At 33.8% G+C, this 17,584-nt stretch overlaps 2 protein-coding genes and 1 pseudogene across 2 annotated transcripts; 2 read left to right on the forward strand and 1 right to left on the reverse strand.

The window, feature by feature from the left end:
* Positions 1 to 156: 156 nt before the first annotated feature.
* Positions 157 to 1,627, forward strand: LOC149910969 (transcription initiation factor TFIID subunit 7 pseudogene; annotated as a pseudogene).
* A 1,302-nt stretch (positions 1,628 to 2,929) lies between these two features.
* Positions 2,930 to 5,923, reverse strand: LOC149910970 (uncharacterized). Its single transcript, XM_090101516.1, has one exon. The coding sequence runs from the start codon at positions 5,644 to 5,646 to the stop codon at positions 4,489 to 4,491; it is 1,158 nt and encodes a 385-aa protein (XP_089957642.1). The 5' UTR covers positions 5,647 to 5,923; the 3' UTR covers positions 2,930 to 4,488.
* Positions 5,924 to 7,526: 1,603 nt separating this feature from the next.
* LOC149910971 (N(G),N(G)-dimethylarginine dimethylaminohydrolase 1) lies at positions 7,527 to 12,534 on the forward strand. Its single transcript, XM_090101540.1, has 5 exons — positions 7,527 to 7,989; positions 9,545 to 9,647; positions 9,793 to 9,890; positions 10,270 to 10,497; positions 11,713 to 12,534. The coding sequence occupies exons 1-5, from the start codon at positions 7,729 to 7,731 to the stop codon at positions 11,818 to 11,820; spliced, it is 798 nt and encodes a 265-aa protein (XP_089957666.1). The 5' UTR covers positions 7,527 to 7,728; the 3' UTR covers positions 11,821 to 12,534.
* Positions 12,535 to 17,584: the final 5,050 nt, after the last annotated feature.

A 17,584-nucleotide genomic window follows, 5' to 3' on the forward strand; every position in this document is an offset into this window, starting at 1 on the left:
GTGCCTCCTCTATGGTTCATTCTCACTCTACGGTGAATACTGGTTATAGGTCTGTGGGTCTGTGGCTCTGTAGTCTGTGCTACAATTTTCAAATTGTCAAATGTCAATTTGTCAAGCGCAGAGCGACTGCGCAGCGCCCTGCGCTCCGTGGCTCCAAACAAGTTGTTGAATAATTCTAGATATTGATTAAAATTAGCTATAATATAATGCTTCTTGGCTATAATTGACTACATTTAGACATCGAGGTTTTATAATAAGTCCACCACAAGTAAATTGTTGAATTCGTTAATATACTGATCCAAAACGAAATTAGAAAATAGCACTACAAACAAGAACTTCAACATCCACAATGAACAGGGATAAAAGAGAAATAGAATATCCAGCGGAGCTGGAATCACAATTCATTCTTAGATTACCTGAAGAACCTACAAAAGCATTAAAGGAACTTCTTAAATCCGGAGAACATTTTAAAAACCGTCTCACCATACAAATTGAAAACGATATGAGGCATGGAGAAGTTCGATTTGACCATTGGCTAATGCATGCAAAAATTGTTGATATGCCAACAATTATAGAATCACTTAAAACAATTGATAATAAAAGTTTCTATAAATCAGCGGATATTTGCCAAATGATGATATGTAAAGAGGAACCAGATCAGCCAGCAGATGAAGAAACCCCCACAAAAAACAAAAAGAAAGATCCTTACAAAGTAGATAAGAAATTTTTATGGCCTCATGGTGTAACACCACCCACAAAAAATGTACGTAAACGCCGTTTTCGAAAAACGTTAAAGAAAAAGTATGTAGAAGGTCCAGAAATCGAGAAGGAGGTGAAGAGATTACTACGCGCAGACAATGAAGCAGTTAATGTTACTTGGGAAGTTATTCAAGAAGAAGATGAACCAAAAAGTAAAGCAGAGAGCAAGGCTGCCTTAAAAGCTGAAAAGAAACCAAAAGCCGAACGAGCAAAGAAGGAACCTAAAAAAGATACTGCACATGCTGCAAAGCCTTCTTCAAATATTTCAACTACAGATATATTTGGAGGAGCTCTCAGTGACAGTGACATCGAAGATGAGAACATAAATGTAGAAATGGATGATAGCCGCATGTCAACATATGATAGAATGTCGGATAATAGCCTCATGCTAGGATTGGGTGATCAAAAACGGTCATTTCCAATTGAGTTTGAATCTGAGATGTTTCAACCCTCCCACAGCAGCATGATGATGCCGAAACATCACAATCGCAATGTGACATCAACTATCACAAGTAAGAAAGCTTTAGAACATTCTTCAGAAGAAGAAAGTGAATATAGCTATAGAGATGATTCTAAAGAGAACATGACAGTTAGAATTGAACAACTTCGAGCTGAACTTGAGGAATTAAAGCAACGTCGACAGAGAACCCAGACTGAAATTGCTGGTATGGAGAATCTAGCTCTGCGGCAACGTTTCCAAGATACTTTACATACACTGAACCAAGATATTATGTATAAAGAAATGGAATATCAAGGACTTATTACTCTGCAAACTTCTGAAGATATTTAATTAATTTATTTTCTTTTAATATTGTAATTGTCATTTTATTATAATCTTAAAAATAACCAATATATTATGTGAACTTTACTTTTATTTCTATCTTATAAGAAAGCTATTAATGACTATGAAGTTGTAAACATAACATAACTACTGTTGATGGTAGTAAGACCACCTTCTTGATACAGTGATTAATTTGTGAACACAGAACCGAGAGGTCCTGAATAACTTTCCCGATGAGAAGAATATTGATCAATGTGAATAAAAAAAGATGTGAATCTGTTCCAATTTAATCCATTCTTTATTATATTATTATAGAATTTATATCAAGGAGTAGTATATTAATACAGGATTACATTTTATGGGGAAGTCAATGCTTGAATACCCAAGTTAAATTTATAGAAACATAAACACTATGCAACATTTTAGTAACTCGCTTTTTTGTTAATCAAGCTGTACATAGAATAAGAATAGGCATAACTACTAATACTTTTATTGTACACACATTGACACCTTGCAATTACCCCTATGTACTAGGTACATGATCAAGATTCGAGCTGGGAGTCTAATCATGGGAGCTATTGGTGGGAACTAAACATCGAGTTTTTAGTAAGATTTCTCTTGATGCTCATCTATACTAATAATAAAAAGCTGAAGAGTTTGTTTGTTTGTACGCGCTAATCTCAGGAACAACTGGTCCGATTCGAAAAATTATGTCAGTATTATATAGCCCATTTTCCGAGGAAGGCTAATAGGCTATAATATATTATTATCACGCTAAGACCAAAAGGAGCGAAGCAATGCGGGTAAAACCGCACAGCTAGTATTTACTAATTGTTTCGTTGCTATTGTTTTATAACTCATCTATGATCCATCATCCCCATTTAGTAGGTAGGTACTAGGTACACACATTAAATTGAAAAGTTTACCTCATAATTCAATTTAATCATCATAAAATTTAATTGTTGTCCCATGCAGGACTCATCACTCAGGAGAACGATCGATAATCGTAACAATTGAAGTGTAATTCTTTGATATTTAGTACGAGATTTGAATACCTACATAAAGGTATTTTGGACAGATTGAGATGAGGCCAATTTTCTATGTAGCTGCAATTCCCTACTGCAAAAAATTACGTCAATACGGTTGAGACTTGAGAGTAACGAGAATTATCCCTTGTTAATCAATGATAGTTTATAAACCTATTATTAATTTTTTTGTGGTTTCCACACAAATACCCACGCCTATAATATAATGTATTAGTGTCGTATGTGGTCGCACTTCTGTGTATGCACCATGGATAAATTTACTTACGAGCATTAGGTACCCACGGAAAATAATTCTGAATGATGACTGGCCTATATTTCAAGGCACAAACTAAAGTAGGGGTGAGAAAAAATGTATTAATCAAATGGTTTAATAAGATAATAACATTAGTAATAACAGTTAGGTACCCTGTTGACATCAGTGTATGTTTGGAAGGTAAAAGAAAACAAGCTGTTATTCACATTTATTTATTATTCTAAAACATAGTCACATGGTATACATCATTTGCATGGTTTGCAATACTTCGAGACAGAGATCTAAAATACACATATCAATATGAAGCCATTTAAATACATTAATGGCATAATATATGACTTACATTGTAACACCGTATTTTTAACACATTGAGATACATTTGTAACACATAGAAATGCTTAAAAACTAGTCATATTACTAATGAATTGTAATACTTAGTAAGAGTCATCAAAATGTTAAGTGTAATATTTGGCATTAAGATAAATACACAATATAGAGGTTCGGGGCCCATCAATGTATAAACTACTATAAGCAGCACCATTGTTTTTTATAAGATAATTTTAAACTTTTATATTCACAAAGGTAGGTATATCTTAATATACAATTTTAAAACAATAAAGCCGCTGTTGTGGACCATAACTTGAAATCTTACAATAATCAATATATATAAATAGTTTGAGACTTATAGCTAAAAGAGATCAATAAAATAGAATCAGGATTATCAAAAGATAAATTTATGTGATATAAAATTAATTATAGGTAAATTTACAGTTTTGATTAAATAATGTTAATATAAATGTAGTTTGTATAAATTATCATTTACCAAATCTTTATACATTATGAACCTAAATACATATAAGTATAAAATTTACTATATTTGGATTTAAATTATGAGTTATAGAATAGGAAGTAGAAAAAACAAATCTTAAAAAAATGACATCATTCTGATTCCCAATACCTTTATTATCCGAACCTGTATTCATATCACAATTTTCTTCCCTAGCAGGATCCGATTTAATTCAATGCCTAATTAGGCCCAAATAGGCCTCATTTTAAAATGACTATCTTTATGTTTGTAAATAAGTTCACGATAATAATCGCCTCTTCCCTTTTCTTTTAATGCCCCTTTTAATTATTATCTTTTTTAAAACCCTTTTTTGTTGAACATAACACAGAGATATTGACTTAACTATGATAAGATGACTAGAACATTAACATCAAGTCACATACAATACAATTAATTAATCTTTTTAAGATACATATGGAATGATCACATCAAAGCTTAAATTAATGATTTTATCATGGTAGGTACACATATATGACATAAATTAAGTTAATTAATGGAATAACATCAATCATCTACTACACTACTACATTTTTTTTTCCTTATGCTACTAGACATATAAGTAAACATTAAATAATGAGATCGTTGTAAGATTTGTGCGTTGCCGCAGCAGATTTTGTAACTTAATAGGATAAGAAGAACCATTTTGGATCAATAAATAAATTAATATAAGTCTATAATTAAAACATTTTGTAAAATATCTGAATAATAATAAATAAAGCTGTGAGTGTTTCATTTGAGTCTTAAATCTCTTAAATAAAATAAGCTCTTACAAGCTCTGTTGGAATGGTGTGGAACCAATGACTTATTCAAAGTCATGTGTAAATTTCAAAACGGCCAATTTTTTTGGCATAGCCACAACCACAATGTGACCATCATCAATCTCAACAGCATCAATCTGAATGATAGGGCTTGTACTAAGCACTGGGCATTCATATGGCTCCATAAAATTGTACTGCTTAACTGGGTCGCAGTTGAACAAATCGAGTTGATCATTGATGTATGGCTTATAATAGATGCGCAGGACACCCCAATTTGTTCCCACAAAAACGATATCCCCATATGTGCGGATGGTAATGATATCTCTCAGTGCACCTTGAGGAATTGGGTGGTGCAGCAGTGCCATCCACTCAAAACAGATGCGCCAATCAAGATGGTCTAACAAGTTGTATTTATGAAATTCATCCAGCATGTTGGGGTAGAATACAATGTTACTTTGCAAGACCAATTGTCTATTGACAACAGAATATATAAATTTGTCATTGCAAAGAACATTCAGATTGTTGTTCTGGAAACCGATTGAAATTATCTCATTCGGAAAGCGATGCACAAGAGAGCATTCTAAATCCACATCATTCAGATCAAAATAAACAAGATCATCATTCATATTAACAAAATATACATTGTTGTTCTGAAATGTGAACATTTTCACATCTTCATAAGTGATGTGAGTTCGCTGTGGAACCTTACGCATGATAATCAAATGAAAATTGGAACACATAAACAAGGTTGCATACTCATTTTCCATGTACTTCAGATAGTTCCCAGGCACGAAGGGCTCGTTCAACATTCTGGTGGTAACTGCGTCGTAGTACCTCACGCCGCTGCGGGTGTGGACGCCAATGGTTCCGTTCTTGAGAATCTGGAAATCTATTATCTCCTCTCGCGGTGATGAGGCAGGCGCGAACTCATCCCTTTGCTCTTGAGCAAATTCCAGACGACCCCATAAGGTCAAGGATCGGTATATGTTTCTCCACTCCAAAATTTCCTTCGACTTGTATCGAGCGGTCTTACTCATGGACGGGAAATCAGTAGTGCAAAATTTTTTCCAGATTTCTTCATTGCATAAGATGCCGTCAATCACATTTTTCAAGCGTAGGCACGTAGCCCTGCACGCAAAAAGCTCCTTTGCTGTCAAGGGCTCAAAAATTTGCATTAAAATTTCAGTAGGAAGGTACTCCATCTTGTCCTTGCCAATTAAATTTTCACTACACAAGCGTTGCAACCTGATGAATCCAAGTCGAGCACTGAATTTATAGATCTTTCCAGGTAGATGAGGAGTGAAGGACGGGAAGGGGTGTATCGGTGCAACCCTTATTTGTCAACATCCCGCCGGATCGATCGAGGGGTCAAGTTAAATATGACAACCCTTCATAGTACGTACAAACTAACCATCCAAGCAAGATCCCCCGGGCGAGAGGGAGGATGTGTCTATAATTTCTGAACGAGTACAACAATTAACTGTTCATACATGTGTGCGCATATTTCAATATCTAGGTGAATATCGATGACAGCTTAATCCTTCCATTTTCGGAAGCCTAAAGACTCGTTACAAAATTTACATAGCCCGTAACATTACAATTTATTTGCCTAATAGATTGCCATCTCGTTTTTACTAATGTCACAGACTACAGTCAGCATTTTCTATTCCTGTCAAAATAATGCATAATGTACACGATTCGTTTTACAAATTGCGCGTACTATAATATACTTTGATCCAAGATAATATATCATGTTGTGATAATATATTATCACTAGCAATGCCCTGCGGTTTCACCCGCATAGATAGCGATATCGTTACAGTGAAAAGTCTACTATAGGTCGGACTATAGGTTTAATTTTTAATCACATGAAAATCACCTTTACCCCGTCCCACACTACGGCCTTTTTTTTTTGTTTTAGTGGGGAAATCTTTCATAGATACCCACGGCCTCCGGGGGAGGGGCCGTGGGTTATGTCGGATTCCTACCGACCAAAACCCCACTGTGTTCCGTCAAGACGAACAGTATACCTACTATTTTCTGTAGATTGACACTTTTAAAAATTCGTTATATCTTTTGAATGGAATATCCAATTCTTTTCATTTAAAAAGTATTTTGCTGGTATTGAAACAGTCTATAATAAAACATCATTTAATGGGATAAGGATTTATATTATGTGTATGGATAACATGGTTTGATTACTGTCGGCACTTCTATTTACTTCGAAAACGTAAAAAAGTTGTTGTAGTAACATAACTACTGAATATGGTATCGCGGACTTTCTTGTAGATATTGATCCATTCTATAATACCGTAGAACATTTTTTTGTTCTATCTTCAATAGATTCCGCAGCGCACGCGATTACATAAGTTTTATTGAGGATTTTTTTACACCTTGGGTTACATTATTGCATTTTTGGTAAGGATCTCTAATTTTTTTGAAAATGCAATATAGCCTATGTTGCTTAGTAAAGATGCAGCATTCTAATGGTGAAAGAATTTTTGAAATCGGTCCAGTAGTTTTTGCGTGAAAACCATACATACATACATACATACTTACAAACTTTTCCTCTTTATATTATTAGTATAGAAGTATAGATGTGTGGAAATTTTCGATGGGCCCTACAGGGAAAGTACTTGAAATACTGGATATAGCAAATTTTGCTGAAAGAAGCGTTGGTAGAATGCTGTGGTAGAATGCTATTTACTTAAAAATGGTAAGTCATTATTAGAAGCAGATAAACTAACATTTCAAATTTTTATTTAATGAATGATACTTATAATAACTAACTAAGACTCTAAGTGGAGACCAATCCTTAAAGTAATAAATCATTTATTAATATTCATCGACATAATATCATATTGTTTTGTGATCATTTCCTATCCGGCCATGTCGACTGTAGTCTGTGCAAATTTTCATATGTACCCTACTCTGTGTACCTTCTCTATTTACGATTTTCATCTCATGCAAGCAGCAATTAATATTTATGGTTATAATATTAGCTTGAAACTTGAAAGATAGGATGTTGTGATTTTGGAATTCTGAAAAAATACAAACGTTTTACCGGCATATAATAATTATTATTGTGTTGAGGTTTTTTAGTGTACTTAAAAGTTAAACGTTACTTGAAAATTTATCAGCTTCTGTCATTATTGCTTGCCGATTGAGGGCTACGAAATACAAGTCATAAAAATTGTATAGATCTAAGATCGGTGTTTAGGTGTGCATTTATTTTTAAGAATCAAAGGGGTAAGATAATTATCCGGCAGTAATTGCAGTCTATAATGGATTTCAAAATGCATGAGTATACTCATGCTATAGTTAGCACAGTAACAAACACAATACGCAAAGGAGACGGGGCGGACTATAGAGATTCACGTCGCCAACATGATTGTTATGTGAGGCTATTGAGTGAACTTAATTTAGAAATTGTTGAAGTGGACACGGGTTCCGCATTCCCAGAAAATGTGGTACTTGAAGATCTGGCGTTAGTGTGCCACGGAATAGCGTTATTGTCGAAACAGAAACCCGAAGATGAACATGCAGTAAGTAACACTTTTTTTAACTGAACAAATTCTGTCTCTAATTTTTATAACTGATTGTTAATAACAGCTTGTCAAAGGCGCATATCAATACAGTAATCCAGGATACATTAATATGTAAAACTAGAAAAAGTATGTTAAACAATTTTACTAGGTTATTCCTCATCCTCATACACACATCTCAATCAAGCAATTGCCATATCTCTATTTTAAATTTATTGTGTTTTATAAACACATAACGAATAATAATCTAAGAAGAGGCTTGAGTAAAATTTTCGCTCATTTATGGTTGACTCATAATAGGTATACAGTACATAGATCACCTATTATCTTTTTGCACCTTGACATTTTATTAACCTAATTTTAACTAGTTGATACAATTGGCTATTGGGGTCTATGAAATGCTTGCTTAGTATATGTACTATCTCCACTCATAATGTTCTAAATACTGTAAGCAGTATATAGAACATTTGATTCCTGTTTTATTTCTGTATTTGAAACAGGTTTACGTAATGTTAATCAAAATTAAAAATAGATATTATCTGTTATCCATCCTATCTGGGGGCACGGTAGTGCCCCCCCACCAAGATGAGCCAAGCGAAACGCACGGGCACTACCTACCTTTTCTCGAAGTGCTTTGACGTTTTTTTGAACCCTCATATATTTTGACTATACCTATATAACTCTCTGATATTTTGACTAAGGTGTAGAGTTTGTGAAGTTAGGCCTTGTAGAGTTAGGGCGTGTAGTGTTAGAAGCTTGGCTCTACATGAGATCTGATAACTTTTTGACAGTGCGAGTCATAGTGCAGGTCCACACTGCGAGCCTAGCGCGGTTGCGACGGCGGGCGCGAAATATCAAACGTATGAAACGCGCCTTTGCGTCCACATTGAAATGACTATGGCGGAAGCCTAGTGCGACGGTAATGAGCGAGCCAGCGCGCGTAGTTTTCAAACTCTCCTATCCGCGCGTTCTGGCCACACTACGGGCCTAGTCAGCAAGCGACCCAATGCGCGGACGGCGGGGGTATCAAACCAGTTCGGTCTTGTCGCTCGACTTCTTATATTATATCCTTTATTGTTTTTCGTTAAATAGCGGTAAATACTTAATTGTTGAAGTGAAACTTCTTTATTTATAAGTGCGATTCAATCTAAAACACTTATATACACCACAGTAATTTTGTAGGGTATAATCTCAATTCTTCATATAAGATTCACCCGTTATTCCTCTGTTTTATTTATTTCGTGTACAACTTCTATAATGATCTCATCTCAAAATCGGACTGTCCAGTAAAAATAGCAAATCGTCCAAAGTTTGCAACACCCGAAAAACGTCGAACCGCTACTTGAGCTCGCGCGTCGGTGTGGCCACCGCGAGCGCCCGCTCGTCGCGCCCGCCTAGGCCGCCGCCACCGCGCATTCAGTGTGGACGCACACATATGGGCGTCTAGGCAACATTTTACATGAAAATGTTTTTGGTGGGATTATTATTACGAGTTTTTGCTTAATGCCCAGTGGTATAATATTTGACTATGCTACTTATCAATAAACATTTTTAGGTGAAAGCACTAAAGCATGTACTAGAAAAAGATCTTGGCCAGACCGTCATTGAAGTAACTGATCCTGACGCTAAGCTTATGGGATCTGATGTGTTATTTACAGGTTTGTGTGTGCTTTTGCCAGTGCAATATCATTTCTTTTGCAAATTTTATGGAGCATGCTCCTTTGCGTTCATTGAACTTAATTGCTTATAATATATTACAAGAGTAGAAAATGCATAATTAATATCCAATTTTACATATTATAGGACAAGAATTCTTTGTTGGTATCTGTGAAACAACCAACGAGGCTGGAGCGATTGCTGTTGCTGAAGCTTTCCCTGAATTTCCATGTACACCCATCAAGGTGTGTTTTTGTTTTTAATACATTTGCATGCTTATCTATACTAATATTATAAAGAGGAAAGGTTTGTATGTATGTATGTATATATGGTTTTCACGCATAAACTACTGGACCGATTTTGATGAAATTTGGCACAGATAATATTTAGACCCTGAGGAAGAACATAGGCTTTTATTGCGAAATATGTACCGCGGGCGAAGCCGGGGCGGACCGCTAGTAATTTATATACACTACCTAATCAGTACCAAATTTCATACAAATTGGTCCAGATATTGAGGCGTGAAGAAGAGACAGACATACAGGCAGACAGACATAAAGAGTTATTTTCGCATTTATAAAATTATAGTTAAGATTTATGTTACATGATTACTATATCCAACAGGTAGCAAAAGGCTCGCAACACCTCAAGAAATACATAACAGTGGCGGGGCCAGATGTGCTCTGTGTGGCCGCGAGTAAGGAGGCAAAGGAATTGCTCAAAAAGATGGAAAGAGAAGCGACATTCTCGTACCAAACTCTCACAGTACCGGAGGATGATGCTGCTAATTGCTTATACGCAAACGGTACATTGATACATAGAGCGATTGAGGAGATACCACAGTCGTTTAAGGTTGGTGTTTTTTTATTTGTCTGGATGTATTTTATCATATTGTATACTTTGGCATAGTCAATGTTTTTTTTTTTTTACTTAACACAGTCTTTTAAGGTTGGTGTTTTATTTATTTGTCACAGTATACAGTCAGTGTTTGGTATGATACATCAAGATGTAATGTATTGTACCAAACACTGAATGAACCTAAGGATAATGTGGCCGACTGTTTGTACGCGAATGATTCATTGATACATAGAGCGATTTAAGAGATACCGCAGTATTTTAAGGTAAGTGTCTTTTATTATATTTACCAAACACTGAATTCGGTAGAAGATGAAACAGCAAATTGCTAGTACGCAAATGGTACCTTGATACATAGACTGATTGAAGAAATACCGCAGTATTTTAAGGTTGGTGTTTCTTTTTGTCATTGGATATGTGTGTGCTAGTGTAGGTTTAAAAATGTGGTATGTATTGGTGTATTTTGCCTGGGTGAACCAATTTGGATAATTCTTTGCTTCTTTATATTGATCATTCTTTATTTGACCGCCTCCTTCGTACAGTGGTTGTCGCGTGAGCGTAGAACCGAGGGGTCCTGGGTTCGATTCCCGGTGGAAACGAAGAAAAAAAAATGTCTTGGTCTGGCAGGACACAGAAGGCTGATCACCTACTTGTCCCTAAAGAAAATCGATCAGAGAAACAGATGTATGAATAATGCATCTGCCCCTTACCCCACTATGGGGACACAGGACTTCACACACACTTTTTTATATTGATCATCTTTACAAACTTCTTGCTGCATTTACATTGTACATTTTATGTGAAGTGTACCAAGATAATTTTTATCAAAGTAACATAACTTCCTCTTTAAACAGTGGTTGACGCGTGAGCGTAGAACCGAGGGGTCCTGGGTTCGATTCCCGGTGGAGACGAAGAAAAAAAAATGTCTTGGTCTGGCAGGACACAGAAGGCTGATCACCTACTTGTCCCTAAAGAAAATCGATCAGAGAAACAGATGTATGAATAATGCATCTGCCCCTTACCCCACTACGGGGACACAGGACTTCACACACACTTTTTTTATATTGATCATCTTTACAAATTTCTTGCTGCATTTACATTGTACATTTTATGTATTTATATTATGTATGTATATTATGTATGTATTTTAAAGTAACATAACTTCCTCTTTAAAATATTAATGTAAACGTGAAAAAAAAATGTGATTTTCAGGTGTTTTGTGAAAAGATCGACTTCGCAAGACGATCAATTTGCTTCTCGGAGTTATCGAAGATATCTTCTGGACTCAGCGCTTGCTGCCTTCTGGTGAGGAAGCCCTAAATCCACCCAGTATGGTATTTTTGTGAAAATTACTGATTTTTCTTAATACCACAGCATATTAATGCTTAATGCAGTCTTCCAAATAATAAGAGGAAACTTAATAAGAATAGGACAATTCGAGGCAAGGATAACAGTTATATTTACTATTAAAAAACTTTATATTTGTATTAGTTAATATATTAGTTGAACTTTAAATTAACTTGCTATACAATAACGTTTTAACTTCCTTTTTCAATACTTGATACTAATTAGTATCAAATACTAGGACATGTGCTAGTGCTTTAAAAAAAATAATAAATAGTTAATAAGAGAAATCAGTAAACACAAAAATTATATGAAAAGCGTGCAATACGATAAGACTAATGTATTATTGTGTTCAAATGCTATCTTACAATTTTTGGAATAAAACTATATTCCATGATATTAATAAATGTAACGGAGAAATTCTAAAGAAAATTAATGTATATTGTTATTGGCATAAAAAAAATAATATTCTTCGCTGAAAATTTAAAAGTAATTTAGGCTCATGTAAATTAGTCTGTGTGTTGAAAAGGTAGTTATTCTCTCTTTTCAAAAGATATGGCTTTTGCTATTAATTGGTCAATTTAGAAACTTCAATAAAATTGTCTTTTCAACTGATATTTGCACATTCAAATAATATGACTAATCGTTAAACTATGCAATCATGAATCACTTAATTTACCTATTATAGTATTTTTATACTTTTCATTTTTAATATTCATCTATTTTTAATCTAATTGACTGAATCTGGGTTGTTGTAGCGTAGATGTGAATTCCAAACAATTTATACTTCCTTGCACTTAAATAAGGGAAAAAGGAAATAAAAAGTTTTATAAAAATAAATATAAATATAGAGACAATGTTCCCGAAATATGCGAGGAATTTTTCCTTTTATATTTTTCTATAATCTACCTAAACGCCCATGTTTTTATTGTGTTCTTTATTTTATTTATTATTTTACATATTATAAAATATGTATCGACATGCACAAACAGACAAACCTCATACCTCATAGTCTAGTTGTATAAAATCCATTCCCTAAATATTAAGACTGATCACTATAAAGTCCTATAAGTAATTTATTTTTTTCCTTTAATTTTTTGTACGGTTCGTGAGAAATATAAGGTAAATGTTATAATAATAACTATATCACATTAACATACATATTTTTCATTTTAAATTACAAAAATGATTATGGTGAATGGAATAAGGAATACTATTCCTTTGTTACTACAATATAATTTTCTCCTTTCATTCTGTATAATTTTACACAATCGTGTGTATTACGTCAAATATGGACGAAGGTGACTAAAAAATTAAAGTTGTAAGATTTTTTTTCTTTGTTTCGTCATCTCGATTACACTTCAAAAATTAATTATAAATTTTTTCCTGTACAGCATCAAAAATCTGCTTTTATCTTAACAAAAATAAGACTAGAGCTTTAGATTAAACTATAGCTAAGTCATTATAAATGCAAATAAATATAAAATAGGCCATACAATCAGCATTATAATTAGTTTATACAGTTTAACATTATTGTTCCGTAGGTACAAGGAAAGAGATAAATATTTTTCACGACCGTACGTTATTATAAGCATTCCTAATTAGCACAAACGTTTGTTATCTGTTATATTGTTTTCAATATTTTATGTTTTCCTTTTGTGTTTATTTTATTGAGTATAGTTAGGTTAGTCCAATAATCTTTTATTTATTTTATTATGCTTATCGAATATTTTAAATAGCTTTTAGTTTAAATATTGACTTGTATTTGATTAATTTATTATATTCTAAAAAACTTCACATAAAACACTTGACGATTTTAAAGCAGCGATCCGTAATAAAAAAAAAAAAAAAAAATTAAAATTTATTGTGAACTTCATAGTTTCATATGGTCGCTTAAATTTTATGCGCGCTCAGTAAAATGATTATAAACATAACAAACATGGCAGAAATAAAAAAATAAATAAACAGGCGAACATAACTAGTACATAGACATTGATCAAGTAATAAATAGGGATAACTGAAGTACTATAATAGGCCTTGTTCACATTGGGCAGATTTGGCCCAGCAATATATGATCGTCGATGTTAACCGCCATTATGCCGATTATTATGAATAAACATCTACAATGATGGCTGACCATAGACATTTAGGCCCTCTACACTATCGTGATTGCCCCTACTTGCTCAATGCTGCTCATTGTAAATAGGGCCCTTAAAGAATTACAATTTACTAGGTTAGGTTCTACATTTGAAACTACATAGACTGTCAACAAGTGCCCTTTCCATTCGAATCTACAAACTTGTACCTAATTCAATATATTAAAATAACCCTATTTATTACTAAGTCCATAATAGTAGGGGAGCCCAAGAGGGGATTTTGGGATTTACTCGAGCGCGTCAGATTACTATAAGGGACGGTACCTTAGCTATTCATTAGTACCTCTAGTCAATATGAGCAGTTATGGTTGGTGGGTGCGCTCAGGGGCCCCGCTGGAAAATTTGAATAATCCATAATTCCCTAAGGTTGAGCTCGAATCGTCAGATTAGCGAAATGGGGACTTCTTATATTGTAATTAACCCCCCCATATATTAATCTGACGCGCTCGAATAATATTACTTTAATTTTTTACCCTTTCTTCATAGCGATTAAATCGCTACTTAAATCGTCAGATTAACGTATACTTTTTTTCAGTGACGTCCTGGAGCATGCAAAATATCAATATCTAACGCGCTTGAGTATTTCCAAGCCAATTTTTTTCTTTTTTAAATTAAAAAAAATCTAAAAACCCTTCCCCACCGCTAAAAGTGAAAACATTATAGGACCTTTTTTTCTCGCTATGGTCTAATCTACCAATTCTAATAGTGACGATCCCGTGACGCTCGAGTAAATCCACATTTAGCATCCTGGGCTCCCCTACTTTAAGATTCTCTCCCTATTTAGTAGAATTAGGGTTATAAGAAATAATGGCAATTGATGATATTCATTAATATAAGGTTCGTTAGGAGCAATAAACAAAAAAACAAGAGAAGCAGTACTAAAAGTGACTGTTTAAACTTGAAATAAGAATCTCTAAGCATGCGTTTTACTTATACTATTTATAAATGTGTAACGTTTTATTTTTAATGGTTGTGTAGTGTATCGTGTGATGTGAATATAATTGTCAATCGATATTATGTGTCTGGTTGTTAGCATGCTATTGCTCTATTAAGGGAATTAGGGCTGATTTTTCAATGCTTGGATAAAACTTATCTGTCCAATAAAGTAGTACACGATAATATTAAAATGTCACGTAAACTGTCAAATACGGGCAATTAGAATACGTTTTTAAAATGGTAGTTTTATACATTATTCGACGAATAAGTTTTATCTAAGCATTGAAAAATCGGCCCTTAATAAAATAATTAATTATTAAAAAAAATACGTGTATACGCAATAATTTTGAAATTAACATTTTATCTAATTGTGAATGAGTATGGATAATATTATATTCATATACTTAATTGTTATTCTATAATTAATTTTACTAAAATTGAAACCATGAATGTGAAAAAGATTGTGTTAAATCTTAATCGAGATGTTCGATTGTTGTTAAAATGAATAGCAATATATGTATAATGTGCTCTAAAAATTGTTCAAAAGTGTCGAGATGCTAAAAATTAATTCAGTGCTTCTTAAAATATACTCTTCCTGTATTAGCTATACGAATTTAAGATATAGGCATTTTTGAGACGTGTCTATTTAATTTGCCCTTAACTATAAACAATAGAGCGGGGTAACTGTAAATGGAAACCTCGAAAGAAAAAAAAATAAAATGGATGTAGGCTGTCTTTCTATTCTCAAGTAACTAAACATGGTACACTTTTTGTAAGAGCAATACGCGGGAGAGAAAGATCTTATCTCTCTCTTTCTTACCTAGAGATACATGTATCTTTAATACTATGCTTTTAACTTGCCCGCTAATATTGAGTACATTTCTCAATTTTGTATATATGTGATCAAGCGCGGATCCAGGGGGGGGGGTCACGGGGTCATGACCCCCCCCTGGGCTAGGTCCACGACCTAAGTGGACCACTAATTTAATATTAACTTTTTTAAATTAACAAATTAATACTGTTCAATATGATGTTTTTATTGAATTTTGAGACATAAAAGTAATATAGAACAATTAAATCAATTACAAACGGTAACGGAAGAGAATATAACAAAAATTATAGAAAAAGTTTATTAGGGTCGACCTGTGGTCGTAATTTAAGGACAAATAACAGGTTTTTCGATTTAAAAAAAACCATAACTGCGGAATAAAGTGTAATGGTAAAGTTGAATGTAATGAATTTTTTTTCTACAACTTTTGTTGTTACACTTTTCACACAAAACCTCAAATATCGAAATATCCCAGTTCGTGGATAAGACATAAAATAGCAATTTTTTTTTTCAAATGAACACTAATAAAATACAGTCAAATTACAACAAAAAATCGGCCAAGTGCGCGTCCGACTCACGCACCGAGGACTCCGAGCAAACATATTTTTTCATTATGTTGTATCTTACAATTTTGTTTAAAGGATTTTTTTCTTTATCTGTGCTTGTAAGTGCTTAAGTCGTTGCCTTGGTCGTTGCTTTTAACAAAATTTCAAGACTGTGTTCACGGGAAGTACCTTGTAGGTTTTGATTGATGATTCCCTTGCAAGTAGTTGCGAATTACAGAATATGCGGCTCTAATTGCTTTTTCTTCAGATTGCGATGACATAGAATTTGAATTAAATAACAGATTTAAGTTATTATAGACCTGAGTTCTGATGTGAATATCAATTAAAAACATGGAGACGTTCATGAATAAAGGGATTGTAAGTTTAAAATTATTTAAAAATATATTTTTATTTAATTTAATTAAATAATTTTCGCATCGCAGGGTTTTCGCAGTTATTACTACATCTGTGCTATAACACGATACTTTTTACTCGATTTCAAGACTGTGTTTACGGGACAGGGTGCTCCCTGCAGGTATTGATTCCCTTGCTAATGTCGAAATCCTACGGTCTACGGTCCCGACCGAAACGTTTTAGCCAACGCAATCAAAAGATGCAGCTGTAATTGCTGAAATTTTTCGACACTCCCTAAGAAATCAAAACCTACAGGGTAGTTCCCGAGTACACAGAGTCATGAAATTTAGTACAATCAAACGTCTTATAACGCAGACTAGCTTACCGCCCGCGGCTTCGCCCGCTTTCTCTAAAACCTTATAAATTATATACTATTCCTCTTGAATCACTCTATCTTTAAAAAAACTGCATCGAAATTCGTTGCGTAGTTTTAAAGATTTAATCATACATAGGGACATAGGCACAGAGACAACGACTTTGTTTACTAATTGCGAAAAGCATGAATTTTTCCTTAGATTATAATATAAAAAAATAATTAAAAAAAAAATTTAACTTACAACCCTGTTACTCATGAACGCTGACATGTATTAACTTGATATTCATACCAAAAACTCAAGTCTAAAATACCTTTACGCCTTAATAAAATCAAACTTCTATGTCAACGAATCAGAAGATACAGCCGTAAATGCCGAAAAATTTCGCAACTTTCGACATTCGCAAGGGAATCAAAACTCAAAACCTACGGGTACTTCCGTAAACTCAGAATCTTGAAATTCGGTACAAAGCAACATCTTATAGTACAGATACAGGAATAATTGCAAAAAATATGTATTTTTCAAGTTTGTCTGCCTGTGAAGACC

This window comes from Colias eurytheme, chromosome 1 (assembly GCF_061535395.1).
Source record: "Colias eurytheme isolate Ceu_HAF_F1 chromosome 1, ilColEury1 Martin Lab GWU primary, whole genome shotgun sequence".
Classification (NCBI taxonomy): domain Eukaryota; kingdom Metazoa; phylum Arthropoda; class Insecta; order Lepidoptera; family Pieridae; genus Colias; species Colias eurytheme.